The sequence below is a fragment of the Trichoderma asperellum genome, chromosome 1 (assembly GCF_020647865.1).
Source record: "Trichoderma asperellum chromosome 1, complete sequence".
Taxonomy (NCBI): domain Eukaryota; kingdom Fungi; phylum Ascomycota; class Sordariomycetes; order Hypocreales; family Hypocreaceae; genus Trichoderma; species Trichoderma asperellum.
Window position 1 is genome coordinate 2,646,654 of NC_089415.1, and position 27,014 is coordinate 2,673,667.

Here is a 27,014-nt window from a genome sequence, read left to right on the forward strand (position 1 = left end):
CGGTGAATTTTTTTTTTCTCTGTGGGCGGAGTCTGCAGGAAAAAGTCTTATCGATAACCAATTAATGGCAAGAGTTTAGTTTAGGAACCCCGCTAATGCAGCTGAACGATACAGTGTGCACAGTATGGAGGGTCCAGATAAGACGGAGAGTTTGGCTCGTGATTCTCATTGCCTTGATGGGTCTGATGGTCTTTATGCGATGAATTTAAGTGCATGTGTAGCATCATGAGTGTTATATACAACTAACCATGGGGCAACACTCTTTATGGTGATTGTTGTAAAAAAAAAAAAAAGTAGTATCTAATGCTCAGTGTATGCCCAAATTCCATACATAGCAGCCATAACTTTCCATTACAAATGTAAGAAGAATAAGAGACAATGAGTAAAATTGAATTGATTAGAATTGGACTTACTAGGTAATACACAACATATAATAGCAATAATAAAGCTAAACGCTTGTTACCTGAGATACTGGTTGAGAGCATTCGACATGGTAGCGACGCTAAAAAATAACATACAGTGCGAATTGCAAATATGTTGGTTGGTAGCTACTTTTTTTTTTTTTTGCGCTCACTATCTATCTTGTGCCCCGCCATCCCCAAGATTCTCTTTTCATATACCGACAAGAAACACATAGCAAGCAGAACCTCCTTTGAAAAGAGTGACAAATCATTTGGTTTCTGTTTCTCATTGCTATCAAAGTATATCAAACAAGGTAGGTTGAGAGAACACGTCTTTGTCAGTGGCAAAAAAAAGCTCATACGACGGCTTTAGCTTTCGAGCTCATACAACAATCATCACTTTTTTTTCCTCTTCACATCACTTTCATAAAAACTCTCAAAAGCAAACCTCTCACGTGGATCTTAAGTAAAGAAAAAAAAAGAAAGAAAGAAAAGAAACAATGGCCTCCCAGCTCCCCGCATACAAGCAAGAGTTCTTGAAATCCGCCATTGACGGCGGCGTCCTCAAGTTCGGCAGCTTCGAGCTGAAGTCCAAGAGAATATCACCATACTTCTTCAACGCGGGAGAATTCCACTCCGCGCGCCTTGCCGGCGCCATCGCCTCCGCGTTCGCAAAGACCATCATCCAGGCGCAGCAGGAGTCCGGCCTCGAGTTCGACCTCGTCTTCGGCCCCGCCTACAAGGGCATCCCGCTGTGCTCGGCCATCACCATCAAGCTGGGCGAGCTGGCGCCCCAGAACCTCGACACCATCTCGTACTCGTTTGACCGCAAGGAGGCCAAGGACCATGGCGAGGGCGGCAACATTGTTGGCGCTCCCCTCAAGGGCAAGAAGGTTCTCATTGTGGACGACGTCATTACCGCCGGCACGGCCAAGCGAGATGCCATTGAGAAGATCACCAAGGAGGGTGGTATTGTCGCCGGCATCGTCGTCGCTCTCGACCGCATGGAGAAGCTCCCCGCTGCTGATGGCGATGATTCCAAGCCTGGCCCCAGTGCTATTGGCGAGCTGAGGAAGGAGTATGGCATTCCCATCTTTGCCATCCTGACACTGGACGACATTATCGATGGAATGAAGGGATTTGCTACTGCTGAGGATATCAAGAACACGGAGGAGTACCGGGCTAAGTATAAGGCGACTGATTAAAAAGCATATGGCTGGGCTCTTGGTGTTTGAGCAAAGTAGACGAGTAAACAAGTAAAAACATTACTTCACTGTAGTAATATGTCTTCACCCATTTCGAGTCTTGAGTTTTGGCTGAAGAGGACGGAAAAAGAACAAAAGTAAACGGGAAATTGTCTCATTAAATTCCTCCTATACCTGGAAAAAATAATACCCTAAATCATAGTTAGTTGCTAGCTGTCTAATCTACGTAGAGCTGAATGGATCCGATATCCGTCATGAATGTCATAATTTTTTTTTTCTTTTCTTTTTTTGCTTCACTTCTTTCCTTGTCCTATCCCATTAATATGCCATTAATCTATTCCCATTATTTTATCTTCCCTACCAGGGCCTTTTATACCGTTTCCTCTACCCTTTATCGAAGTTAGCAACATAGCAGGACTATAATAAAGTGTACTTACAACGCCGTGCCCGTTGTGGCACATATTCCTCTCCAATGCAAAGTAACCATGGGGCAAGTCGTATAATCATATGTGTCGTGTCGTAGCTCAACTTCAAATGCATGTTAGGCTGGTTTACCTTCTTATTTTTCTTCCTCCTCTCTCTTTTCCCTCCTTCCTTTATTTCTTCCTTCCTTCCTCAACCTCCAGTTTTTTTTTTCTTTTTCTTTTCTTTTCTGGTTGCGACTTCCTTAATATATAGGTTTTTCTTCTTCTTCTGTTGCTTGTTTTGTATTTCATGATGAACATAAGAAAAAGGGAAAAATGTACGCTAAATCAAAATGCAGAAAGGATGGTATAAAGGCCAAGCAATCTACGATTTCTCGGCGTTCTCACGAATTGCTTTCCAGTTGATATGTGTCTCACGATCAGGGAGATCAAAAACCTATAATCATGACCTAGAGTTAGTACTAGCCCGGTATGGAAAACACATGAGTAATAGACTGTATCACGGACCATGTTATAGTATTGCCCAGGGAGGGAGGTAGTATCGCTACGGCCAATGTTCTTAAATCCACACTTCGCAAAGAATCGGATCTCATGCTTGCGGCAGAGCAGAGCAACGCGGTCTGCGAGACCACGGCTGTGGATGCGCTGAACGTAAGACTTTAAGGCAGCGGTGCCCAGGCCCAGGCCCTGTAGCCAAGGGGAAACGACGATGGAGTGAAGGCAGACCGTCCTCCCGTGCGATCGATGGCCGACAGGCTCGCTGGGATATCTTTGTCGTCCGTGGAGGACCTCTCTCCAGTTCTTGGGGCAGTCCATGTCCTTATCCGTTACTACGGGGTCGCATCCCATTGTAGCGACCATGTGGACGAACATGAATCTTCTCACGTCTTCAGGACAGTCGGGCATGTTCCAGCCTCTCATCTTCATCATTAATAACCAGTCCTTTCGCTCAGTTACGTCACAAATGTTGAAAAGACCATAGCTGAGGGTTCCGGAGAATCTGATGCGATACTCGGTCTACCTTTGGTTAGAAATACTTGCAGAGAACTCGTGACCGCAGCACAGAAGAAGCGTTGGTGAAAGACGTCGGACATAGAAACTAACCAGTTGTTTGGAGAACCCTCGTTGTGAATGCTCAAAAGCGCACTGCTCAAGATGGATTGTGGTGACCACGTGTTGTGGTTTAAGAAAGGCAAGCTTAGGATTGAAGCAAAAGGGCATAGCCTTGAGAAACTCTCTCGAGAGACAAGGCTTGAAGAACTGAAATTGATAAAGTCTGTCGTCGACTGAAGTGTCAGGCTCCACCTGGTCATCGATCAGATCGACCTCATCGTTGGCGCTGATTGGCATAACCGCGATGAAATCTAGACACATATCCGGGCTGGAGAAGTCAGTTATCGCAGGCTCCTTGTGCGTGCTGATAACCATGGTCTTTGACGCCTGATATCTTATGGTTCTCTGCATCTTCTTCAGTATTTCGGCTCTCCCCTCCTCTAACTCGGCTTCTTCTGACTGTTCTGTGTTGATGGTGCAGAGAGGTGTTTGGCAGATTACTTTGTAGTTTGAGATGGTGACTGATGAAGGGATAGAAAGCTAAATAAGGGATAAGAAAGACGGCCTGATTACTCGTGCGGGCAGACGAACTTAACGGCGGCTAGTCATGCGAGGGTGTGATATTTTTATCATTGGTGGATAGCCAGAGCTGAAGACATACATTGATATGCTGGATGGGGCCGTGTAGCAGGAACGCCTCCAGAAAAAAAAAAAAAAAAAAAAAAAAACCAAGTCTCAAATGCAAAACAATAATTTGCGCTGAGAAAGCTGCAGCTGCAGCCGGCTTGATACAGCCGCTCGGGCTGAATCTCCACGAATCCCTGTTGAGAGAGACAATATTTGTAAATGAAATAGACTCACTCACTCACACTAAACTTTCTAGCACATCCATCACAATGATAAGCTGACCTTTGGTTTCACCAATAGAGAAATGAACGACGGTTATTGAGGTTGCCACGGCACTCGTAGCACTTGGCAATCGTCATGAATATTCTAGATTCCACCTCCACGGCGATGAACAGAGAAAGACAGACCGACAGACAGAAACAGAGGAGGCGCCAATCCACTACTACCTCGGTTTCTTCCATCCCTGTTTCCCGGCCGATCTAATAATGCCTGTCTGTTAGCATCAAGTGAATGGGTGCATTGGTTCCGACAACATTTCGCTTCCGACTGAGCGTCAACACCGTTCATTCGTTCAGATGGGCGACGGCAGCCCCCCCTGGTCCCGACCGCGGTAGCCAAGGCTGATTCGACCAGCACAAATGTGGTTACCTAGTCAGTTCTTTGCATTGTTATAAAACTTCTATTCCTTAGAGACGCCCTACTAGGCTCAGCCTATCCAAGATGAAATGTATGGTATGGTACGGAGTACTCAGTACTCGTCGTAGCCCTATCAGTAGCCAGCTAGAACAGCATCCACCCCTCCTCGAAAGGCGGGATAGAAGCCGGTTCTGCGTAGTGGGTATCAAGCAGCACACGTGTTTAGCGATATGAGTAGGATGCTCAACTTTGCATCCGCCTTCTCACCAGAGCAATACCACCTTATAAAGCGAGGGAGGCTTTCAAGACGGCCAATCTGTATCAAAATCTGAGTAAGGGGGAGCACTGCCGGGCGGGGAAATGCACCAGTTTACCAATCACATGGCGGTGCATCCAGTATGGCTTGCTCAGAAGATCATACTGATATAAGTGTTTTGTGTAATAAAACAAGCGGTGACTAGCCCCCATACCATCAGCTCCTAGGCAGGGAGAGGCCCTTCGATATCGCTACGCACTATGGGCGTAGCGCCTTGATGACGTAGCCTTGTCATCTGATATCCTGATGAATACATATACATACTAAGTAGTTATATCCCAGGCAGCATCCCTGTGTGTGTGCGTGTGTGTCTCAGCTATTGAGGACAGGTACTGTTATACCGCAAATCAAGAAAGAGAAAGGCCAGTGAAGCCGATATTGCCATATTGCACCCATCAGTTGTGAATGCATGAGGCTGAGGAGGCCGGCGATGGAACCATATTCGATATTCCTTGCAGCATCATATGCATGCCGTCCTGTACGCTGCTGGCCTTGCAACATCCAGGGTGGTGGTTTGGAGCCGCCGACTAGACCTGATGGCACCAATACATGTAGCGGCTTTGCTTCTCGTGCTGCATGGCCGGCGACTCCTCCCCGTGCACCACAAGTATGTATATTCCTCTGACAAACAGCATGCCTGGAGGTTAGTGCTGGCTAGCTGGCCAGGGGTCAGGATAGCGCTTACAAAAAGGAAAGAGAGTAGCAACGCTTGTTGAGGCGGACTCTGCATGAAGTTTGCAAGAGAGGATCCATGCCCGGTTACCTGCGTAGAAGTAGTTTAGTTGGCTGTAAATCAATGGTAGAGAGACAGAATAATCAATACGAGTCATCCAATGAAACTGGGTTTCTGATGCCAATTCGGGTAGACAACTGCAAATTCGGTGAGAGAACAACGCGAGCCCTTCCTTATACGGAGTAGCCTTGGTGAGGAGGTATGGCTTCCATCCAAGACACGGAATCTCGCACTGCTTGCTTGCTGTGTCCCCCAAAGTAATGACGGATGCGGCGTCGATAACGAGAAGCCAAGAGTGACCAACGATAGGCCTCTGACAGATATCATATGATGCCGTACTGGCTGAGCTGCAAACACGTAGTCTATGCTACCCAACATCTGCTGATTGTTGGTCGCTGGTAGCCGGTAACTGGTAGATGATCTGGTCTTGTAGGTGGACCAATGCATATGCAAGCTCGTCACATACAGCAGATACAGTAGTGCAAAGCAGAAGCAATGATTCATTACTGTATGCACTCGGTCCCATTCCCCGGAAGGCCAGAGCCACTGCGCCGTCGTTGGATTTCGACAAGAGTCTCCATGGCCAGTGAAACGAAACGGCTCTAATACGTGCTTGGCCAGAGACACGGCAAAAAGCAATCTGCCTGTTAGCGCTGCGAGCGCTGCGAGACACGCAGCAGCAGGATCCGCACCGGTGAAGCTCGGCTGCTTCTGATTGGCAAAGGCAGATGCAGCTCCGGCTGATGGCTTTGCAAGTGGGTGGCTGCAGAGCTGAGAGCCGGCTAGGAGAGAGAGAGATGAAAAAGCGAAGGCGGGGAGACGATGATGAGTGAGTAGCGCTGCATGCTGCACCCGAGTCCTATCTGTTAGTACAAAGTACTGCACATGCACCTACTAGGTCTGGTATGTCGCACGAAGGGAAAAAGAAAGGAAGATTAGTAGGCGCCTACTATACTATCTAGTAGATACATCGAACCTCGTACATGCGTGTCTCTAGTACTTACCCATCACTAACACGCCTGCACATTGCATTGCACTAGCTAGCCTCGACGACAGGCGTACGAACGTGTCGAGCAGCCACGATTTCCACGGGTATAAGCGAGATATGGCCTCGCAACATTGCCAGAACCCGGATGCTGCAAAGTAGCCATTGCAAGGCGCTGCACGATGCTCGCTCCGTATTCGTATGTATGTGCGCATTGCATGGATGGATGCTGCTGGCATGCATGAATAGGTACATACCTCAACAGAATGCGTCCAGCGTCACGTCGTACAAGATTCAGAGCCTAGATGCCATCGGATGATACTCTAGGGCTGCCTCCCCGCACAGTCACATGGATTAGATGCCAAATCTCTTGTATGCGGTGCTGCCTGCACTACCACGAGTATGCAGGTAAGGTATCTTATGTAGCAGCAATTGATGTTCAATGTCGACAAAAATGAGATTGGAGAGAGTAGGTTCGAGGTAGGTACAAGTAAGCTTTAGGCTCTGCTACTAGCGTGAGCGCGCATTACTCGCTTTCAGCAGGTACCTGTAGACACCTGGTAAGGCTATCTACTACCTACCTACTAGGCAGGTATGTACAAGCATGGTGTAATATCTCTTCAAGGGTCAGTCGCCGCATCAGGCTTTGGATACGAGGATCGAGTAGTAATAGACGCAACATCAGGTCTGGAGACTTAATTGCGGGTTTTCTCTCTATCATTTATTCCCTCTCCAATGGTCCCGCCTTTGTTGCCCAAACCCCGTCCACGCTGCTGTCCATCCTGTGTTGTCCATATTTGCTTCTGGCTGCTACTTCATATATCTCCCACCTCTCGCTGCGAAGGATCCTCCAGCCAGGGTGGGTGATATTAGCCCGTTGGAAAGATAGTGTGCCTGAAACAGCAATTGGTCGCACGTGTTGGGATTGGATTTATATATATGGCTGCAGTCTCTTTTGGGAACGCATTTCTATCTAACCTTTACCCTCATCGCTCTGACCCCTTCGCCGAGGCATCCTGGGATACCAAGATCCTATCCGAAGTAGACTGAAGAGCCAATATTTTGCAACTTGATAGTTCCTGGGCCACCTTTTACTGCCAGAATTGTGTATGCCAAGCTCGGCCTGACGAATCTAACGATCGACATTCACACTCCTGGCGGGTAACTCGGGGAATACACGCTCTAGAGACCCGTGCCTAAGGTAGTCGCTCGTATAAGGTAGATACTAGGTTCGTATCAAGGTACATGTATTCTTTTTGTTCTGAGGACGATCTCGGCATCTAAAGATGCCTCAGAGACGGAGTGATTGCAATTGATGTGTTCAGTTGGGTTACATGTAGGTTTGGTTGTACACAAATGTCATGGAGTTGCAGGTAATCAGTAGGTAAGTAGTAGCTGAGGCCTTGAAAAGCTTCCTGATCCCTGGCCACTCTAAAAGAGCTCAGTGCTACCAAGCTCCCCTGTCCCTGCAAACATGGGCTATGGCGCAGGCTCCAAGGCTTCCCCACGACCGCTGAACGCGCTACCATTACCCGCTGTCGTCACCGTGGCGTGCCTAGTCCTGGCCCGGAACAGCCTGAAATGAGCTGAGCTTCCGCGCCCGTTAAGCTTTTTGCCCCTCCACCAACTCGCTGCCCCTCCCCGGTCCGTCCTGCTCCCGCATCTTGAATCTACTGCATCCCATCAAGCTACAGTTTGCACGCACACAAACGACCGCATGCCACTGCTACTGTATAATCCTGCCTGCTTGCCTGCCACGAATGCTACGCTGAGGCTGGCCATCGCCTGATTTATAATTCCTCTTCGAGAAGCCCCTTTCCTTCCGGCAGACGCGCACCAGAAGCAGAAGCAGAAGCAGAAGCAGAAGCAGAAGCAGAAGCAGAAGCAGAAGCAGAAGCAGAAGCAGAAGCAGAAGCAGAAGCCTCTTACTAAAGCCACCGGGCTGTCTCCATACTACCGCACTTCGTTGAGCTTCCGTACATTTCCATCTTACTTTCAAACCAAGGCGTCTTTTTTTTTTCTCTCATCCCGCACATTCCCTTTTGTCTCTGCTGTATTCCCCATTGCGAAACTTGAGCGTCACGAAAGATCTGTCCTTACACAAAAATGTAAGTCTTGCCTTAACGCGAAGCTGACTGGAGGGCGGAATTAACGTGGAGCGTTTTACTAGGCGCATCACACTCAACGTCTTCAACCCTCAGGGAGGAGACCAGGACAGCCTGGTGACGCTCGAGGTTTTCTCCGACATGACCGTTTCTACTCTGCGCGAGTCTGTCCAGGCCGAGGCGGGCATTCCTCCGGCGGCACAGCACATCTATCACAACGGCCGATTGATCTCGGACGATACCAAGACCATGGAGCAGCTGCAGATCGGCGATGGTGACATGCTGGCCGTCCACGTCCGAGATATGCGAGGCAGCACCGGACCCCCGGAGCCATCAGGGCAGGCTCAATCCGCGGTTCGCCAACAGCAAAGCGCTGCTTCTACCGCAGCTGGAGCCGGAAATGATACCGAGATGCTTCGTCTTCAGATTCTGGGCGACCCCGCCGTCAGACAGCAGCTGTCCAGGCAGCACCCGGAGCTCGCCGCCGCCGTCGAAGACCCCGCGCAGTTTCGAAGAATATTCCTCGATAGCCAAGATCGAGAACGCAGAGAGCGAGAGATGCGCCAGCGGGAGATTGAAAGGCTGAACGAAGACCCCTTCAACGTGGAAAACCAGAGGAGGATCGAGGAGATGATCCGTCAGGAAAGGGTCATGGAGAACCTGCAAAATGCCATGGAGCATAACCCCGAAGGTATGTACGATGACGTCCCATGACCCCTGTGAGGTGCGGGGGCTGACTCTGCCACGTTTACTCCTACCTAGTCTTTGGCCGCGTTCACCTGCTTTACGCCAATGTGGAGGTCAACGGGCACAAGGTTAAGGCGCTGGTCGACTCGGGTGCGCAGGCCACTATCATGTCACCTTCGTGCGCCGAGGCCTGCGGAATCATGCGCCTGGTAGATAAGAGGTTTGCTGGTGTAGCCCGGGGTGTTGGAACGGCTACTATCATTGGTCGCGTTCACTCAGCCCAGATCAAGATTGGAAACTTGTTTCTGCCCTGCAGCTTTACCGTGATGGAGGGCAAGTCGGTTGAGCTGCTTCTTGGCCTGGATATGCTCAAGAGATACCAAGCCCATATCGATCTGGCAAAGGACAAGCTCATCATACAAGGCCAAGAAATCTCCTTCCTTGGAGAAGCCGAGATTCCAAAGGAAGAGGAGGAAGCTGCCGTTCAAGAGCCTACCATACCAGGTCCGGCGGGTACTGCCATTGGCCAACGATCTGGAGCTGTCATGCCGGTGCAAGATACCCCCTCGCAAACCTCTTCACAGCCTGCAGCCCAAGCCCAAGCACGGCCACCACAGCCGGCGGCGGCGGCACCCGCTCAGCCGGCAGCTCCGGCAACCGCGGCAACCGCAGCAACCGGCGTAACACCAGCTCACATCGACAGTCTCATGTCTATGGGAGCTTCTAGGGAACAGGCAATCCAGGCTCTTCAGGCTGCTGAGGACAACGTTGATATGGCGGCTAGCTTAATCTTCTTCTAAATTACTTACCTAATGAGATTATGAATAATCAGCATTGCCCTGCAACGAGGGTAGAGCGTGGGAAACTTTTGGTTTTTGTTTTCTTGCGTTTTGTCTGCTTTCTCTGCTTGTTACCTAATAAGAGGAGCGTTTTACATAAAGTTGTGGCTAAGAATCCATGCAGCATCTACAGGCGTTTTGGGGAAGCTAGTAGTGGAATGTAATAGAAAGTAAAAAGAAAAGAAACATGTTGACTTTTGCGTATGATGTATGTTGAAATGCTTATACTTTGCCTCGACTGATCATTAGGTGACATATACATATATACACTCCTGACTTCTATCAAGCCTCTAAAACTTTTGTGTGCCCATTAATGTGAAACATAAAAAGAAGTAAAAAGTACGAATAAAATCGATTCTCCCGCTTTTAGTAGGCGAGAACAACCCTCTTAGTTAGTCTCATCGAATCTTGTAAACACAAGGCTTGAGAATACCCCCTTCGTTTTCTCCATTCTTGTCGTCTGCATCCTCGTCCTGCATGCGGCCAAACATCTTCTTCTTCTTGGGAGCGGCGTCGTCCGGCCTCACGTTTTTGCCCTTTGTAGGAGCAGCGCCCTTGATGAAGCGCATCGTGACAAACATCCTGTTTGACAGATCCACAGCCTCGCGCCCATCGCCCTGCAGGACAAAGCCCCTCTTCCTCAGCGCCTCGACAAAGGCCGACACGTCCGTCTCGCGGCGCTGGTCGTCCTGCCCGTCAACCTCGACAGCGAGGTCCTTCTCGAGCAGGCCCGCGACGTGAGCCTCCTTGGCCTGGACCTCCTTCTTGGTGGGCAGCTTGCGGCGGTTGCCGACGCTGTGGGTGACGGGGGCGTGCTTGTTGCGCACGGGGCCGAAGCGGCTCTTGATTTCGGCGACCCAGAGCTCGCCCTTCCAGTGCAGCAGGCGGTAGGCCTCCTCGACGAAGTCGAGCCAGTTGGTGCCCATGAGGGCGAGGCAGAAGATGGCCACGTTGACGGAGCCGTCCTCCATGGGGACGTTGGCGATGTCGGCCTTTGTGACGAGCGGGCTGGGGCTCTGGAGGTCGAAGCTCCTGACGTCGAGGCGGAGCTTGTCCTTGTCGGCCTGGAGAGACTCTGCGAGGCGGGCGTCACCGCAGCCCAGGTCGGCAATGGTGCATGTCGACATGGTCCTGGGCAGAGGGCTGTCGATGAGCTTGACCTGCGGCGCGTTGGGTCTTCCCTTGCCGTGGGGCTGTCGGATCTTGGCTCGTGTGCGAATGTCTTTCAGGAAGCTGTCGACGGGGTTTTCGGGCCACACCTTGACTTGGCGCCGGAAGCCCTCGTGGTACTCGTCGAACATCTCGGGGGATTCTTGGAACAGCTTGAAGGACTCCTCCGAGGGCGCTGTGTAGAGAGTTTCGTTTAGGTGGCGGAATCGAGCAGAGATGAGCTTCTCCCTCATTGAGGCTTGTAAGGGTGTCAATTTGGGCGGCGCAGGAGGTAAAATTGCTGCTTGCTGAGGCTTGGCAGCGGCGGCGTCTGATTTGGACTCGGAGGATTCGACTGTAGCGCTACCGTCCTGAGATTTCGACTGGTTCTCCGTCTTGTTCTTCTTGTCTGATTTATTTGATAGAGGCTGTAGATTGGGATTTTCTTTATCCTTCTTCTCCTTCTTCTCCCTCTTCTTGTCCTTTTTGCTCTTCTTATCGCTTCCCTGTGGCTTCAATCCCCCATCCTTCTTCTCATTGGATCCCTTCTTTTGGCGTTTTGAGTCTTGGGAAGCCTTCTCTTCGCTGGGCTTCTTCTTCCCCTCGACGACAGACTCATACAGATCAGCGACATTGGCGGCTGTCACAGGCTCCTCCTTGGTCGTCCTCTTTCGCTTCCTGGTCTTGGCGCCTGCAGGACCACCTCCAGCGGCAGTGGGCTTCTCAGTCTTGAGAGCGTCGGACGAAACCGACCACCCTGGAACAGCGAACATATCTTCTTCTTCTTTTTTAGCCTCTCGTCTCTTTTTCTGTTCTTGATTAAGGCACACTGCGCTGTGCTGATGAGAACGCTGGGAGCTGCGGTTGGCGATGCGATTAAAAAGTCTGGCTTGGCTTTTAGGTGAGAGGTTGCTCACCAACTTTTTTTGCCGGGTGTCTTATCGATAAGGATGCGCTGCGACGCCGCCTACTGTAGCGTGAGATTTGAGAGGCGATGCTGCCAGTGGGTCGATGCTAAGTAAGTCTGGATTACCATTTTGGGTAATTTCGATGTCTGTAAATCCATAATTCATCTCTTGTCAGACTTGTTCAATCTTTTCTTAGAGCTCGTGATGGGCTATGAGAATTGAACACGGAATGCATAATATGGGTGTTAATGTACGTTGAACGTCATTAAGTAGCAGAGCTCAATGGTATGAGCACCCGACTTTGGCGGCTATATTAATAAAGACGGCTGAACCTTTGTTTTTCTCCTCTTTGTGTGTAAAGTGGTTTATCTTAGCTTGAAGATTCTTTGTAACTGTTATTTGTTGTCATAAAAACATGACTTTTTTTTTTGTTTTTGTCATTGAGAGCTAGCATTAGGCAAAGGCATACATATATTAATATTAACAATTGTATAACATATTTGTTGATCAAGATGCTGCGTGTGCCCAGGAGATTGAAAGGCAACTTGTATTAAGCATCAAAGCATCAAAGAATCCCACAATGATAGTTGAGATTCATGGAGATATCTGTACAAATCTGAAAGAGTCTTTTCTACTTGAACAGACATGCCTAAATCGTCAAAATGGGAAAACACAGTTATTCGTGGAAGAAACCTCGGGGAAAAGCCACCTGAATGTTTGACTGTCCTCTTTCAATGCATGTTTTGGAAGTTCCAATTGTGCCAATTCAGCGTTCTATGAGCTGCCATAGTGTCTGTCCAAGGATTAAATAGGTTCTCTTTGTCCAGGGACGCGAAACTCGGCGACATTTATCGTTACTGCAATGTTCTTATAAGCTGTAGAAGAATCCCCTAGGTCCAGCTTCCAGAGCTCAGGTAAACTTTCTATTCCCCTCATCTTCAGCTTTAATTGTGAATTCTACAACTCATCTTCAAAAATATGGATCCTCAAGAGGTAGAGTCGAGCGATAGGAAGCTGATAACCTATGTCGCGGAACAACATTGTGTCCTCTGCCGAAATAAGGTCCCAATGTGTAACGTTGAGTGCCGAGCATATGATATTAGAGACGACATTGCAAAATACTTGCCATGGGAGACGACGGTACTGGCTTTAGGCTGTGAGTGATGTTTCCAATCGCTTCAATTTTCTTTCTTTACTCACTTTTATATCTCACCATAGTCATGGACGCTAGAATTAGTCGGAAACCGGACCTCCTCCCTCATGTCTTCTGTTTCGAGATCGATATAGTTTATCTAGATGCCGTTTATCAAACAGATCGGGATATACCCATTGGTTTCGAACCTTTCAAATCTTCAAACACTGCTGGGCTTGTTTTCTTCATACATTCCGCGTGCTGGAAACTCGCCCAAATGGTAGAGAAAAAGCCTTCACGCGATGACCTATACAATCTTGGGCTGCAACTAAGTGAAACCATGCCCAGGGACTGCTTGAAGGCGCCAAATCCGTGGCACCTGGCCTCATTTGCAAGCGGTAGCAATATTGTCGACTCAGAATGGAAATCATTGCTCTTGAAATGTGCTCAGCTGCCCGTCGAACTACAGGGGAAAATCTTAAACTACGCTAATGTAGATAAAGCTGCATTTTCATTGTTGACAGGCGTCACGACATGTTCGCTTGGTCGTCTTTCACCTTCCACAGTAATTCCGCATCCTGACCGCGCCCCAGACCTCGTACCCGATTCCAATACAAACGCTACTCATCTCTGTGCCTCTTTCACCAATATATTCGGGGTTGACTACTTGTGCCATGTCGAAATTCTCAACGCGCCAGTTGGTTGTGATGCTTTGAACCGTCGATGTGCTTGTATTGAAGCCAACACGAACCAAATCTGCAAAATTGAATTCATCCTTGGCCTAATCGGCATATCGGCTGTCAGATTCTATTTTCTTGACGAATCCAAATCCTCTTGGTTGGGAAGCACAGCGCAGGGATGGCGCTGCGGACCACTCAATGTCACGCTCCAGGACATCAGTCTTTTAAAGAATGTAAGTAATATTGTGAAAGGATTTCTCATATATAAGAGAAGAGAGTGTGTCTTTCCCCAATTACTTGAATCTCACATGAGTATTATAGGGCCACAAGAGTGTTCTCAAGCAACTAGCCGATATATATAATCGTCACTTCAGCCGCGTGAGGGATTCAAAAGAGCTACCAATACCACTCCTTTGGAACGTTGCCCGGGACTTACCTGGCTCGGGAGAATCATTTGTCGGCGACATGTACGAAGGACCATACTTCAAGGTGCTAAAAGATTTTACGCCGCAAGCGATGTGTAGTTACTTGCCTTTGCGAGAAAATGGCAGTTGCGTTAAGGGCATAACAGTGTATGCTTGCGACAAAGGCACTAACGGCATTATTGTTCATAAGAGGAGCTCTGACGTGGCAATTTCAGTATCTGGCCGACAAGGGCTACCGACATCTTTTTATTTTCAAGAAGGCGAGGAGATTGTAACACTAGGTTTGATGGCTGTCGACACTTTCGATCAGCATGGCCCGTATCTTTTGGTAAGGCATTTCCCTCTTTTTTAATACTTCGCGTAGCCCCAGATACGTAGCAGTTTATACTGATGAATGGCCAATTAGCTCAGAACAAATCGACAGCGTCTTGTATATTTCGGGCCTCCGTTGCTGCTCCGAGAGGAAGGTGCCAGATACTTGTCCTTGACACCTAATCGCTTGAAGCAGGGATGCACCGTTGCAGGCATGATAGTGAATACTCTGCTGATGGCAAAGGAAAGCTTTACAATGTTCGGAGTTCACTGCGAGCCCAGGGATAACTCTGGTACAACAGGGGAAATAACGCCATTGTCTGAGCGGCAAGTCTCTCTACCGGCGGTGCCACAGATAGTGTTTGAAAGCTGGTGGTGTGATGAAGGAAGGGCAACGACAGCGAAGCTGAGTCAAATAAAGCAGCTGAGCGTTCAAAAAACGCATGTTGTCGATGGAAAGCCCGAATTCGGCCTCCGTTTTGCTGGATTATTGATCCATCATACTGATGAGACGATCGAGGCTCTTGGACGTTGGGATGGCTCTTTAACCGTACCGTCTGAGATTATTTACGATTCTGAGATTGATGGGGAACTTTATCGCCTAGTCTTCCATCTGACTTTCAAAAGGGATTTGTACAATGGCACTGAGACCTCTTACTACATGTCTAACATCGTCGCACATTCTAGCCGTCCTCGAAGACAGCAAGTAGTTCAAGCACCGCAATTTGTGCAAGAACAACCAGAGCCTGAAGAACTGGAACCCGAAGATATCCAAGAAAACGCACATCCAGCCGAAAAAACACTCGATTGCGATACATGCTCGGAGCAGCCAGTAAGTGTGCCCCTAGTAAATGGAATGATGTGAATTTACACTAAGAAATATGCAGTTGGTTACCTGGTGCTTTACTGAAAAGGTTGACCACATTGAAGTTTGCTCCGGCGAAACGATGGACTTCGAGCTGCAAGAGTATAGGGGGGCATCAAAGCTATGCAAGGTAGAGTGATAGGAATGTGTTTTTTTCTTTTCTTTTTTTTTTTTTTTTAAAAAAAAAAAAAAAAAAAAGTTGGAAATTGAGTAAAAATAGCGGAGAAATGGTTAAGCTGGGATGTTTCAATTTAATAGGGATGGCTTTAGACTGATAATAATGCTACATGTACTTTCAGGCTGCTGTTACTGTAGAATGCGGAATGGGCGTCACTTTCACTGGATTGGATAGATAAAGATTATACTAAACTATTACTATACTTTAACAGGAATACCCTGGACAGGGTAGGTGGTCTTGATTGTCACCATAGTATATTGAGACAGTCCGGCAAATACTTGCAATTCCAAGTTGCAGTAGATAAGATACAAGTTGGTCACTCAAGGTACATATCTTCCCATCAAGTGGCTCAATACAAATGCTAGAGCGGGGTAAGATATTTAGAAAGAGACAGCCTCTTCGGACTTTCCTGCGCTCTGTCGTTGGCACTGGACTACAGTGTACGCTTAGCCACGTATGCAACATTGATTGGAGGATTTATAACCGCCAACATCCTTCTCTATGGGTATAGAGAGCGTTGGGGATATGATATAATAGAGAGGCTTGTCTAATTAGGGGAAATACTATTATTACGACCAAAACATTGTACAACTCCGTTAGCAAGGAGAACTTGAGATTCTAATTACATCGTGGTAGACCACATCAGACTCCATACATACCAGGGCTTCACAAGGGCAGAAAAGGCACTTTTAGATTAGAAAACGGGTATATTGAATTCTAGATAGAAAGAAGTATAGCTCAGCTAGTAAAACATCAAGGTTGCTCAATCAACATTCACGAAAAGCTTCTAGAAGACAAAGAAGAGTTTAAGGTAATATGGAGTCTAGGACAAGTTAGTATGCTTGTAGCACTACCATCATGATCACTCTCTTAAAAGCCATGTCTGACAACAAATTTGCAATGCTGATGAGGGTGCTCAGTTTTCTTCCTATGTGTCCATATGGAAGTCTGCGAGGAGAGTCGGAGTTGGAGGGATCCCAGAGAGCATCTTGGGATACAAGGCGGCATTTGCATACATCTCTTGAGTCAGAACTATTGCGGGAAATTGATGCGAGATGCGAGCTTTTGCATGAGTGGTTAAGCCATGGTTAGCTGCTGGCGGGATGAATTTGGATTGAATTGAAGATTACACTGCCGTTCGCAAGCTTGGGCCTACTGTCGTCGTCGAAAGAGCCACACACGAGGCAGTAGACAAGAGCAAGCCACTGAAGGAGGGGCGAAACGAATGTAGGTTCGGGTTAAGCACGTACCCGAAAACATCGGAACCTTGATTCTTCATATGCGGGGGTTAATACTGCAATTTCAGAGAAGCTACATATGAATGCTCTCACATCAACCGTGGCTAGTGGTGTCGTAGAGAAAGGGGGGCGTGCGAATAAAGGACAAGATGATAGATGCACACATGAAAAGAGGGGCTCAAAGGCAAGACCGGATCTTTTCCCTCATGAATGAGTTCATCCGGCCAAGCTTGTCAGAGACATTGATACACCCAGGATGGCAAGACACAGATAGATCGAGGCGGTAGGGGACAAGACGGCAGCGAGGGTGTTTGCATGGCGAGCTGCGGGCCCCAAAAGCGAAGTGAGAGCGCAGCGTAACGTGCACCGCGCTTTTGGCCAGATCCACGGGGCAACAACACACTATTTTGGCGCATGGTGGCATGAATAATCTCTCACCCGCTCCCGATACAGCGGCAAGGTACTACAGAGATTTGGTCCACGACGGCAGATCTGGTCGGGCCCCGGTCCCTTGCCGTTGCATGTGCTGCCGCGTACAAAGATGGAGCGAGGAGCCTGTGGTGATGGCAAGGGAACAGCAACCTGCGGAAACGGCAGTCTCAGACATGTCCAAGGCCAGTGTATATGGCGATGATGGGGGACAAAAGAGGGGAGTGAAGGACGAGCCGGGGTTGCTAACGCTCTGGCCATAGCCCCTCGCAGGAGCTGAGAAAGGCATAGATCGTTATGTGCGCTCTTCCATTATATTTCATGATCTGCTAATGCGAAATAGAAGTCGAGCCAACGCCGGCCCCCCCCAAAATGCTGACGATCTGATAAGTCTGTGCCAGTGTGCGCTGATCCCCTAGCCTACACAGCAGACTCCACGCCTATTGAGTTTCTCATCCATGCAAGGTAGGCGGTATGTGACTCTGGAGATGAGGCATGGAGCCGTGAACTAGGACATGGTACAACTCTGCCCATGCACCACGACATCTATATAATCACAACCACAACCCCAGCTGTACTCGCACGCTGCTGCTGCCGCCGCCGCCGGCTTGCCTCTTGAATAGCAAAAGCGGTAAAGGATCATGCCATGGGAAATGGGAGTCAAGAGAGTTTAGGTAGCACGTGGCGACTGGTTTGTGTACCACAGAAACATAATTCGACCGGCATAAGCGGCGGATGGGCGATGAGATGCATGATCTAGAGCAACCATGTTCCGCAAGACAGCCAGAAGTTGAGTTTGTAGCTGGATCATGGATGGATGGATGGATGGATGGCGGTGAGTGGGAGTATATGTATGTATCAGGGGTAATTGGAGTCTTCATAGGTAGAAGATGGTAAAGGCAGAATATGTAGAGAGGAGGTAGGCCAGGGAATGATAGAAATAACAGCGATGAATGCTCTTGTATATAAAACCGACACTGTACTTAGTATAGCTTACACTCTTTCCCTTTTCCATCAGGTAATAGGATACCTGGGCAGACACTCTTCGACTAAGAATATAACCAGCATCTGCTAGTCAAGTACTGGGTGCACTTTGAGGGACGGTATTGTGATCAATGCCTGGTAGCATCGGGCATCTCTCCATCTCAGATCCCGAGTCTCCACCCAGCTTCGAAACATTCGCAACCAAAGCCCGCAAGGCTGTATCTAGCGGCTGTATTAGATAATTGCAGAGGTCCACATAGGACGCGGGCGAGTGTCTGGGCGGCAATTGTCCTCTGGTGTTGGTCTGGTTGGTGGTGGCTGGCGTATATACAAACACTTGCAACCTTGGACAGCATCCCGTTTTGGTTGTGCGACACAGTGTTTTCCTTTCTGGCGCCTTTCGCCGCCGCCTCACCGTTGGTGTTGCAAACGGAAAAACGAAAAGAAAGAAGAAGAAGGCCTGGACAAGGGTTTTTGGGACTGGTGTGAAGCTCATCCTCGAATCATACCAGGCTGGCTAGGGGTATGGCGCAGCTGAGAGGGGAGCTACTGAGGTTTGGCGAATGGAAAGCGTGGTATCGTGAGACGTGGCCAGCATAGGCCGGTATGAACAGGCTGGCAGCCTATTTGGTTGAGTAAGATGCTGGGATAGTATTTGGCTGGCATCAAGATCAAGGCCACGCCCTTGATTTTCGCATGAATAGTCGAGCAGTTGATTGACAGTGCCGAGTAGCCTGGCTAGACAACTATCCATCTATCGCCACACGATACGCAACGATGCAGCAGCTATATTTTCATTGCGTACAGGCTAGCGGTCGATTGCTAACAGGCCAGCCTCGTTCTGCTTTTCCTACTGTAGCTGCTGACAAGCTGTGTGATAGCAAAGGAGACTTGAAATTGGCCTCAGCTCTCTCTTCTCGCCCCCATCCTCGCCGTTTTCTCGACCAATTGTTTCTATTGCCTGTTTCCCCCCCCCCTTCTTTTGGATCGGAATATTTTCCGCGGCAGCGGTAGTCATCGTTATGGCCTCTCTTGTCGTTGCCCTTTCTCCAGGCCTACGAGGTGTTTTCTCTTGGAGAAAGATAGGATATGTTCAGGCACCAAAGCAACTGACGACTGCAAGCATGTCTCCAAAAAGCCCACCTCAAAACAAGGGACATAGATAGCGGACAATGGGCCCATATCCATGACGGCGCTGTCAGCCCTGAGGCAGCGTCCCATTCCTGTTCACAAGCTGGCCTGTGCCCGCCGCAGAATCAACACCAAGGAGGAGACGCTGGACTGAGCTCTGTGCATGGGTAAAGCTGGCATAGCACAATAAAGAGAAAATTTGGACATCTAACATGCATACCTAGCCTTGTGGGCTAATGCCGGGGCTGATCGCCGGCTAGAGTTGCCAGTCCAGCAGGAGAGTCGTTCTATTCGTCCTCGGTGTCTGCCATGCGAATCAAGGGATGGTGTTCCTTTATTATATAGGTTGCTCTTCTCGCTCGCTCATGGGCCTAGGGGCCTGGGAAAAAGAATTGTTAAAGATATTTCTTCGTTCCCCTCTTGCAGATCTGGATGACCAATTCCGTCGGTGATACCACCCACCTGAGCAGATAAGGCGAGGAGGCAAAGGAGGGGAACAAAAGAACAACCATCTCCGTCCTCTAAGAACTTCGGCGTCTCTGCCTCTACTTACCTCTGGGTACCTTGCTTTGCCGGTGTCTGTCGATTTAAAACCGTCAATTCATTCAGCCACGCTGTGAATAGATGAGTGAGTAAGCAATTAGTTGGTCTCGGTTCCCTTCAACTCGTTCCCCTTTTCTCCCCCCTCTCCCTTATATCCGAGTCTACCAACTGCACGGTTCCATCCGCCAAGCTGGCATCTTTGACGTCCCGGCATCCTAGCACCTCATGCTCTTGCACTCCACGCCTCTGCCCCTCCCCATCTGTGCCGCGACCTTTCTGCGAACTCCCGCGGCGAGCGAGAGAGATTTGAAGAACTGCGCCTGTGTTTGCCGGACCAGCGCCGAACTGGACCATTGATTGGTCCCCTCTAGCTGGGTCTCGATCGAAAGGAAAACGTACCTAGTTTGGGTGTCTGTCGACTGTCTGAAGCAACAGGGTACAACTATCGCTGTAGGTACAACCTGATTTCCTGTGTCTGCGCATCAAGCCCTCTGTCTCTGCTCTCTAGTCCTAGCTGCCCTGAGACAGGGCAAGGTTGGTGTTTGCGTCTCTTGGTGCCACTGGCTGCGGGCGTGACGATGTGTCTTCTTGTGTACATCGTCATTGAATCCTTCTGGCTGCATCTCCAGTCTGCCGTTTGCCCTACCCGTACCGTGCCAGCTAACAACTGCTCTCAGCACCGGATGCTCAACGTTTGCTTGAGAATTCTCCCTGGCATCGCCAACGACAAAGGTGGGATCTACACAAGCCAAGGTGACTGATTGTGTCCTGTTCTAGGTACGAGACTTGGGTGCTCTGAATCTTCCTCTGGCCACTGGTACTTGCCTACCTAGTCTAGTTGCACCATCACCACCTTGCTCTCAGGTACGCGCGGTTTATGCTGCCACTGTTATTGACGGCATATCCGACGGCGTTGCAAAAGTATCTTCATCCACCGAATCTGCTGGCAGGATACTTCCGTCACTAACTCCAGGCATCAACAGCGACCCCTCGGCCAAGTACAAGGTAGTAGTTGGCTCCAGGAACGGAAATACAGGTAAGTTGGTGGGGAGTTCCTCCCCTGGTTTGGGCAACCGCCGTCAACATCGCATTTTCTCGTCTTTTTTGCTCCACCCCTCCCCCCTCTCAAAGCGCCACGCCCTCTTCAACACCTCGTGCAAAATCTCGAGATGTTCTAGTACTTGTACTCAGCGGTACTTTGCTGTCGACAGGAAAAGAAGCATTTGCCGGGATACGACTTCTCGTCACTCGCATGTGCGCCTGCTCTGCTCTTTTCTGCTTCTCTTCTCTGCTTCTCTTCTCTTTCCTCTTCTCCTACACACTCTCTGCTACGATATAACTTTCCTCTTTTACACACATCCTTCAGATCTTTTGTTACTCTCTTCTCCACTATCATCCTACGTCTCCTTTATTTTAGCCTTTCTGTGCGTCGTCCCCCATCTTCTCGTCGCCGGTATCGTCCCCAGCTGCGTGATCGTGATCACAAGCGGGCCTCATCTTCGTACCGCTCGACGCTTCATCCTGGCATCTGCTCTGCTCTCGTGTTACACCAGTCATGTTCCACTTGCTGCTATCCTCCTCCTGTCCATCCGCTATTTGATGCTTTCATCCTTTCGGCAAGGCGTGCTAATACCGTCCTTCTCTCCCAGCAGCTGAGCACAGCAGCAAGTGGTGTCGTCTTTCTTTTCTTCTGCCGTGCCGCTGTGGGCTTCGTGGCCGCCGTACTCCTGTCTTGCCCCCTCACATGGTGATTTTCCCTCCTTGTTGCCTACGGTACATTATCTCTCTGCCTGCTTCAAAGCCATATTTTTCCATATATAAAGTTGCTGTCTTGGAATCCTCCTTCAGCACTATCGAAACACTTTCTTGCATCGGTGTCAACTTTAAACCAAAGAGAAAGAGAGGCTAGAGTTCAATCTCCAGCATCTCCTCAAAACAAATTATACCATGATGGAAAAGCAATCCATCGCACAATCTATGGCATCAGCAAAGGCTCCCTCGCATGAGCAGCAAGGGAACTCTTTGCTGCAAAATGACGGAGAGAAGGACGAGGCGAATCGCAAAAAGACAGGCACTACCAGGAAGCGAACCAAGACCGGCTGTCTCAGTGAGTCGTTGTTTGAATCTACCCCTTCTTGACACCAGATCTTCTCCATTCCTCTTATACTTTGATTTTCCCGCTCTAATATAGAACGCCGTCATTAGCTTGTCGTAGGAGGCGAATTAAATGCGACGAAGGCAGGCCAGTTTGCAACAACTGCATCAAGTCCAGACGCGATTGCGAAGGGTATAGTCAAAGAGTCATATTTAAGGAACCTCTTGGCTCTTTTTCGTCCCCTTTCAGCCAAGGCATCTATTCCTCTGGTCCATCGGGCATCGCAGGTGATCCGCTGTCCACGCATCCCGGCAGGCAGCCATCAAGGGGGCTATTTCCGGCTATTGCGCCGAGACCTCCTTCATTTGATCATCATCAACACGTCGTGCCTCTTCAATCGGCTGTAGCACCATACCAGCATCCATTTCATCAAGGGACATTGTTACAAAACGCACCAGGCTACAATATGGGTCCAAATCAATATTTTCAGGCTCCATATAGCGCACAGTTCCCTAACCCACTGCTTGCAACGGAAGCCAATGGAGGACCTGGCTACTTTGCCACTGCTCCTTCCGAGGCCCTTTTTTTCCCTGTCCCAGATAGAGCTACAACTCATGACGCGATTTCCAATTTCGGCAGTTTAAATGGTGATAATGGGCTCAGTGCCTACCCAGGCGCCGCTATTCCCCAGCCCCTGAATAACCAGTGGGAACATGATATGTTGGATGATGAAGCCTCTATACCAGATTCTGATGACGATATGCCGGATATTAGAAGAAATATGCCACCCATAAAGAACATGGTATCAGAGCGCTGGACTTTGAATGCTGAAGACGCCAGCATCTTTTCAGCCCTTGCCCAGAATGATGATGTATTGGCGTACATGGAAACCCCCTATTCTGCTGAATACTGGGCTAGTGGCCTAAACATGGTCTTCACGCACTTTATCAATGTCACTGGGCCTGGAATCTCAATTTTTGAAGGAAACATATCTTGTGCGTCAGAGAGAGGTAAAAGCAGGACAGCAGCAGGATCTGGACAGAGTTTGTGGAGCTGTGAGTCGATCATTGTGACCTGAGGGCCAGAATGTTGTGTGTCGCTAACTGTCTCTACAGACGCCGTTCCAACCCTGGCACTCCAGCATCTAGGGCTTTTTCATGCTATGCTCGCGTTGGCAAGTCTCCAGCTAGCCAAACTTCGAGACAGCCCTCCGACAGCAGCACTGAAGCATTACCATTGCGCTATTCGCCGTGTAGCCAAGAGTGTAAAGTCGCCGTCTAAGAGAACTCAGCCGGCAACCCTTGCCGCCACTCTCTTGCTGGGATACTTTGAAGTTTGGTCGTCTGATCATACCAAGTGGTGCAATCATCTATTCGGTGCTAGGATTTTGTTCCGCGAGATGTCCTTAGGGGACATGACTCGATTATGCTTCCCCGTAAAGCGTATGCGCCAAGGCCAAGAAGCCACTGGATATCAACTGGGCCACATAAGCTCCCAATTTTATGGCTCTCATCAGCAGCCAGTATCACCACAGGGTGGACTCAATTCTCTGGATTACGACTTTATACATGCTATAACAGGACTCACCGTAACTCCTGAAGATTACGGCGAAGGAGAGAGACAGCCTTCGGACAAAAGGAATGCTCCAGCAACCGATGAAGAGATTGAAAAATATGACATTATTTGCGATCTCTTCTGGTGGTACTGTAAAATGGACGTATATCAAAGCATACTAGGGGGCACTAAGTTATTGTAAGCTCTTCCCATTCCACTGTTTGATCGAAAGAAAATGTGATGTTAACTGAAACAAAGTATGGAATATGAATGCTGGACACAGATTCCTCCAAGAGCCCCCTTCTCAACATATTCTGCGGCGTACGTGAAAAACAAAGTCTACTATACCCCTAATCCCCCGCGTTTTCGTTGGTTTCTATGAAACGACTGCTAACAGTTTACACATCGTTAGGTATGGAACATATGATCATTTGATCTTGTTGCTCGGGCGGCTTTCAGACTTTGTTTCGAAAGATTTATTTCGGAAGCAGAAAGCCATAGAGGCTCAAGGTGGCGGAGCGGGAGCTGGATCCCCAACTATGTTTCCGGGCATGTTTCCAACCTTTGGTAAAGTACAAGCGCCCATGGGCTTTAGTCCTCCGCGAGACGACACACCACAGAGCGATTCCCAAGACGATATTGATCCCGAAGCAAGCTACGAAGCTGCGCTCCAGGAGTGGAATAGCATTTATCGCTCGTTTGAGATTTTCAAGAGTCATCTTGGCCCCGGATTTCAGCCTATCAATGACGAATTCGGTGATAAAAAAGGAACAAGGACGCCTTTTGGCAATGCCATTTACTTCAAGACATATTCCATCGCCGGCATCTGGATGAATTATTACATGGGATTCATCCATCTGTATCGAAGCCACCCCTCGATGCCTCCAGTGGCAATGAGGGCAGCAGGGCTAATGGCAAAGCAGACGGCGGGATTTGCCCTCAAGATTGGACAAATTGCCTTTGGACTTGCAGCAGATTGTTCTGAGTATGCAGAGATAAACACCTATCTTGGTGCTGCTCTTATTGAGAGCTCTTTTTGTGTCTTTGTTGCAGGGATACAAGTGAGTGCAGTTTCCCAATCTCTTTCCATCCTGTTTACATTCAATGCATGCTGACATAGTTTTTAGTATAAAGAAACAGCGCAGAGAGAATGGGTTATCCAGAGAATGCATGACATCGCGCGCCTCACAGGATGGCAGTCCGCCATGCAAATTGCCTGTGGATGTGAATCTGCATGGATCAAAGCAAGCACAATGGGTGGGCCAGAATATTCGCGACCAACAATTATCAATGATTTCCCATCTTCCATATGGAAAAACCCTCGCCGAATTGATAAGAAAATCGACGAATTAGAGTCAAACGATGAACGGCGGTTAGTACTGGCCAAGGCTGAAAGAACACATTACGCAATCGGGATACTAGCAATCGAAACAGAACTCGCGAGACTCGAATTACGAGACGATTTAAACTAACGACCGGTATAGAATGCGTGATGTTGTAGAGAGACAGGCAGATTATACAGGGAGAAGGGGAGAAGAAGAAGAGCATGAAAGGAAAGAAAGAAGGAAGGGGAAAAAGGCTCAAGTAATCGATTGGCAGACATGTAAGCTCACAGTCACAGGGAATTCTTTCCTTTTTTTATCTGTTATTTTTATTGTTTACTTCTCTCTGCTTTCAGCACACAACGTTGAGATATAAGGCAGCATTTTTTTTTTTTTTTTTTAAAAAGGATTTTTGAAACGAATTTTTGCAGTATTTATGAAGGAGTAATGAGGGTTCGTCAGAGCGAAAAAGGAGGGTATAAGTCGATGAAAGAAGCAAAAAGTAGGAGGGTTTTTGTTAGCATGGGGAATCTAATAATGAGGAAAATCAGCAAAACTGCAATATTTTTGTTCTGCATTCTAATCATCATCATCTTCTTCTTTTAAGAGTTCATGCTGTTATCCTATGTCATGATGTCACGGCCACCTAAGTAGAAATAATGATATATATATATATATATAGATAGATATACATATGCCTGGCGGCTTTTCGAGTGGCATTGCATACACGCACTTATTCATTTGGTTATTCGAGTGACTGGAACAGAAGGAGTCTGCAATGCAATTATTTTCTATTCTCGTTATGCATATGATAGTTGATTAGTTTGATGGTAGTCGATCGACAACGGCCGCCATCTCATCATCGGTGTATATTCTGAAGCCCTTGTCTTTGGTCACACTGGCTAGCTGCACGTTTTTTGAGTCCAGTTTCTCTTCCATTACTTGTTTCAGCGTCTTGAGAACCAGGGTCTCTGCATCAGTAATTGTTAAAGACTACCAATATGTCCTCGTTAGTGGGTTGTCTCGGTATAGTATGACGTATAAGTGAGGAAACTGACCTTGTGGTATTCGTTCTGCAGCTCTGCCTGGGCTCCCTCCGAGCCTGATCCTATGGCCTTGGCATCGAATCGATAAAAGGTGCCACTGGGCTCTGCGTGGAACAACTGGGGTCCGTTCTCATCGAATCCCGCAATGAGAAGCGCAACGCCAAAGGGCCGGCTCATGATGGTCTCCTCTCCGTCAGCACCCTCGCCGAAGCGAAGAGCGAGGTCACAGATGGCCTGCGTGCAGCTCTCGACACTCAGTGACTCGTTGTAGTTGAAGGCGTGGCTCTGGCACTCGACGCGGGCGTGCTCGATCATGGACCGGGCGTCGGCCTGGAGGCCAGACATGGCGCAGCCAATGTGGCGGTCGATCTCGACGATCTTCTCGACGGAGGAGGTTTCAAGGAGGGAGGAGGTGACTCGTTTTTCGACACCCAGAACGACGCCTTCGGAGGTGGCGATACCGATGGCGGTGGAACCGAGCTTGATTGCCTCGAGAGAGTATTCGACCTGGAAGAGACGACCTTCGGGGGAGAAGGTATTGATACCCCGATCTGGAGATGGCAGAATGCAGTTAGCACAGAGGTTCTTGCACTATTTGGCCGTCTGTTGGTATATCTATCTGGCTGCTTGTCTGTTCTCGTTACAAACCCCCCCTGTCTCTTCGTGTGCTCTCACCAAGAGCTCTAGGAACGAGGAGGGGAGAGAAGATGAGGGCGCGGGGAGATGCTTGCCGTATTCAGATCTTGCCATAAACATCTTGGCGGATTGTGTGAATGTGGGTTGGCCTAAAGTGCCAGTGAATGTATCAACAGCAAGAAGGAATGGCAGAAAAGAGCAGAAAGTGGGAGCAGAGGAGGGATGATGAGGCTGCGAGAAAGGCTGAGAGAAAGACGAAGCTGGCACTGGTGTTGCTGCTATCAGGCAAACACTGGGCCTACGCATCCAGCTTCCCTGCAACTCCAGCACAGGTACGCAATACATTAGTAGGTACCTTCTGGTGGGGTGAGGCAG

The 27,014-nt window shown here is 48.8% G+C and overlaps 9 protein-coding genes across 10 annotated transcripts; 4 read left to right on the forward strand and 5 right to left on the reverse strand.

Moving 5' to 3' along the window:
- Window positions 1-605: 605 nt before the first annotated feature.
- Window positions 606-1,865, forward strand: URA5 (orotate phosphoribosyltransferase). The gene is made up of 2 exons (XM_024901704.2): window positions 606-715; window positions 775-1,865. Exon 2 carries the CDS (start codon window positions 902-904, stop codon window positions 1,604-1,606), a length of 705 nt encoding a protein of 234 aa, XP_024765055.1. The 5' UTR covers window positions 606-715; window positions 775-901; the 3' UTR covers window positions 1,607-1,865.
- A 530-nt stretch (window positions 1,866-2,395) lies between these two features.
- On the reverse strand, window positions 2,396-3,495 carry TrAFT101_000828 (uncharacterized protein; the record flags this gene model as incomplete). The annotated part of the gene is made up of 3 exons (XM_024899257.2): window positions 2,396-2,467; window positions 2,539-3,048; window positions 3,136-3,495. The coding sequence occupies 3 exons, from the start codon at window positions 3,493-3,495 to the stop codon at window positions 2,396-2,398; spliced, it is 942 nt and encodes a 313-aa protein (XP_024765056.2).
- A 1,480-nt stretch (window positions 3,496-4,975) lies between these two features.
- On the reverse strand, window positions 4,976-5,393 carry TrAFT101_000829 (uncharacterized protein; the record flags this gene model as incomplete). Its single annotated transcript, XM_024910497.2, has 2 exons — window positions 4,976-5,284; window positions 5,349-5,393. 2 exons carry the CDS (start codon window positions 5,391-5,393, stop codon window positions 4,976-4,978), a joined length of 354 nt encoding a protein of 117 aa, XP_024765057.2.
- Window positions 5,394-7,273: 1,880 nt separating this feature from the next.
- DDI1 (DNA damage-inducible protein 1) lies at window positions 7,274-10,289 on the forward strand. Its single transcript, XM_066126165.1, has 3 exons — window positions 7,274-8,489; window positions 8,552-9,177; window positions 9,249-10,289. Coding segments are annotated over exons 1-3 (1,353 nt in total). The 5' UTR covers window positions 7,274-8,487; the 3' UTR covers window positions 9,974-10,289.
- Window positions 10,212-12,036, reverse strand: TrAFT101_000831 (uncharacterized protein). The gene has a single exon (XM_024902290.2). The coding sequence runs from the start codon at window positions 11,932-11,934 to the stop codon at window positions 10,411-10,413; it is 1,524 nt and encodes a 507-aa protein (XP_024765059.2). The 5' UTR covers window positions 11,935-12,036; the 3' UTR covers window positions 10,212-10,410.
- Window positions 12,037-14,874: 2,838 nt separating this feature from the next.
- On the forward strand, window positions 14,875-15,718 carry TrAFT101_000832 (uncharacterized protein; the record flags this gene model as incomplete). The annotated part of the gene is made up of 3 exons (XM_024903303.2): window positions 14,875-15,450; window positions 15,506-15,613; window positions 15,704-15,718. The coding sequence occupies 3 exons, from the start codon at window positions 14,875-14,877 to the stop codon at window positions 15,716-15,718; spliced, it is 699 nt and encodes a 232-aa protein (XP_024765060.2).
- Window positions 15,719-18,403: 2,685 nt separating this feature from the next.
- TrAFT101_000833 (uncharacterized protein) lies at window positions 18,404-18,808 on the reverse strand (the record flags this gene model as incomplete). The annotated part of the gene is made up of 1 exon (XM_024909394.1): window positions 18,404-18,808. One exon carries the CDS (start codon window positions 18,806-18,808, stop codon window positions 18,404-18,406), a length of 405 nt encoding a protein of 134 aa, XP_024765061.1.
- A 1,671-nt stretch (window positions 18,809-20,479) lies between these two features.
- TrAFT101_000834 (uncharacterized protein) lies at window positions 20,480-25,669 on the forward strand. 2 transcript variants are annotated; one of them, XM_066126166.1, is made up of 8 exons: window positions 20,480-20,907; window positions 20,970-21,410; window positions 21,639-22,093; window positions 22,192-23,136; window positions 23,197-23,833; window positions 23,894-23,956; window positions 24,048-24,696; window positions 24,763-25,669. In XM_066126166.1, exons 3-8 carry the CDS (start codon window positions 21,934-21,936, stop codon window positions 25,105-25,107), a joined length of 2,799 nt encoding a protein of 932 aa, XP_065982266.1. In that variant the 5' UTR covers window positions 20,480-20,907; window positions 20,970-21,410; window positions 21,639-21,933; the 3' UTR covers window positions 25,108-25,669. The 2 variants fall into 2 exon arrangements, with proteins under 2 accessions (XP_065982266.1, XP_065982265.1); XM_066126167.1 differs by lacking the exon at window positions 20,480-20,907 and having other exon boundaries at window positions 21,118-22,093; window positions 24,763-25,007; window positions 25,070-25,669.
- On the reverse strand, window positions 25,658-26,920 carry PUP2 (proteasome component pup2). Its single transcript, XM_024907475.2, has 3 exons — window positions 26,735-26,920; window positions 26,016-26,554; window positions 25,658-25,950 (listed from the first exon to the last, which is right to left on the reverse strand). The coding sequence occupies exons 1-3, from the start codon at window positions 26,757-26,759 to the stop codon at window positions 25,777-25,779; spliced, it is 738 nt and encodes a 245-aa protein (XP_024765063.1). The 5' UTR covers window positions 26,760-26,920; the 3' UTR covers window positions 25,658-25,776.
- Between the last annotated feature and the right edge of the window lie 94 nt (window positions 26,921-27,014).